Source organism: Corapipo altera, unplaced genomic scaffold (genome assembly GCF_003945725.1).
Source record: "Corapipo altera isolate COAL_440 unplaced genomic scaffold, ASM394572v1 59419, whole genome shotgun sequence".
NCBI classification, from domain to species: Eukaryota; Metazoa; Chordata; class Aves; order Passeriformes; family Pipridae; genus Corapipo; species Corapipo altera.
The window spans coordinates 1,880-2,911 of NW_020888419.1; the positions used below are offsets into that span (position 1 = coordinate 1,880).

The window sequence follows — 1,032 nt, forward strand, 5'->3', positions numbered from 1 at the left end:
GGACAGTGTCCATCCATCCATCCCATAGGGACAGTGTCCATCCATCCCAGTGTCCATCCATCCATCCCATAGGGACAGTGTCCATCCATCCATCCCACAGGGACAGTGTCCATCCCATCCCACAGGGACAGTGTCCATCCCATCCCACAGGGACAGTGTCCATCCATCCATCCCACAGGGACAGTGTCCATCCATCCCATAGGAACAGTGTCCATCCACCCCATCCCATAGGAACAGTGTCCATCCACCCCATCCCACAGGGACAGTGTCCATCCATCCCATAGGACAGTGTCCATCCATCCCACAGGGACAGTGTCCATCCATCCCATAGGACAGTGTCCATCCATCCCACAGGGACAGTGTCCATCCATCCCAGTGTCCATCCATCCCATAGGGACAGTGTCCATCCCATCCCATAGGACAGTGTCCATCCATCCCATAGGACAGTGTCCATCCATCCCCTAGGACAGTGTCCATCCACCCCATAGGAACAGTGTCCATCCATCCCATAGGGACAGTGTCCATCCATCCCATAGGACAGTGTCCATCCATCCCCATCCCAGTGTTCCCAGGGAATGGTGGTCCCAGTGTCCCTCCCCAAGGCTGCAACATCCCCATGGGATGGAGGGAACACCAGGGACAACGTCCTTACCCACCCCACCCAAAGGCCATCCCAGAGTCTGTCCCAGGGCTGGAATGTCCCCAGGGAATGGTGCTCCCAGAGTCCCTCCCAAGGCTGGATCCCCCCATGGACACTCCCCATCTCCAGGGACCCTTGGGAACACCAAATCCCGGGAAGGGGAAGGGAGGGGACCCCGGGGAGGGGAAAAGGGAAGGGAGGGGACCCCGAGGGGGGGGTGCTGAGGGCGGTGTCCCCACCTTGGACAGTGAGGGTGACCTCGGACTTGGCGATCTGGCTGCTGTCCCCCACCACCTCACAGATGTACTTCCCAGAGTCCTCCCGAGTCACCGAGTCAAAGTGGATCGAGGTGGGAGAGAACCGGACACGGTTCCGGTACGGCTCTGGGGGGG

The 1,032-nt window shown here is 59.6% G+C and overlaps 1 protein-coding gene across 1 annotated transcript in view; it reads right to left on the reverse strand.

Annotated features, from left to right (window-relative positions):
• The window catches only part of LOC113941955 (junctional adhesion molecule A-like), a gene marked incomplete at its 5' end in the record, with an annotated part of 2,873 nt that extends 1,846 nt beyond the window's left edge, over window positions 1–1,027 (reverse strand). Inside the window, one exon of the mRNA XM_027633087.1 lies at window positions 880–1,027. Coding sequence (XP_027488888.1) covers window positions 880–1,027 — 148 coding nt within the window. The remainder of the gene's footprint in view (window positions 1–879) is intronic.
• Window positions 1,028–1,032: the final 5 nt, after the last annotated feature.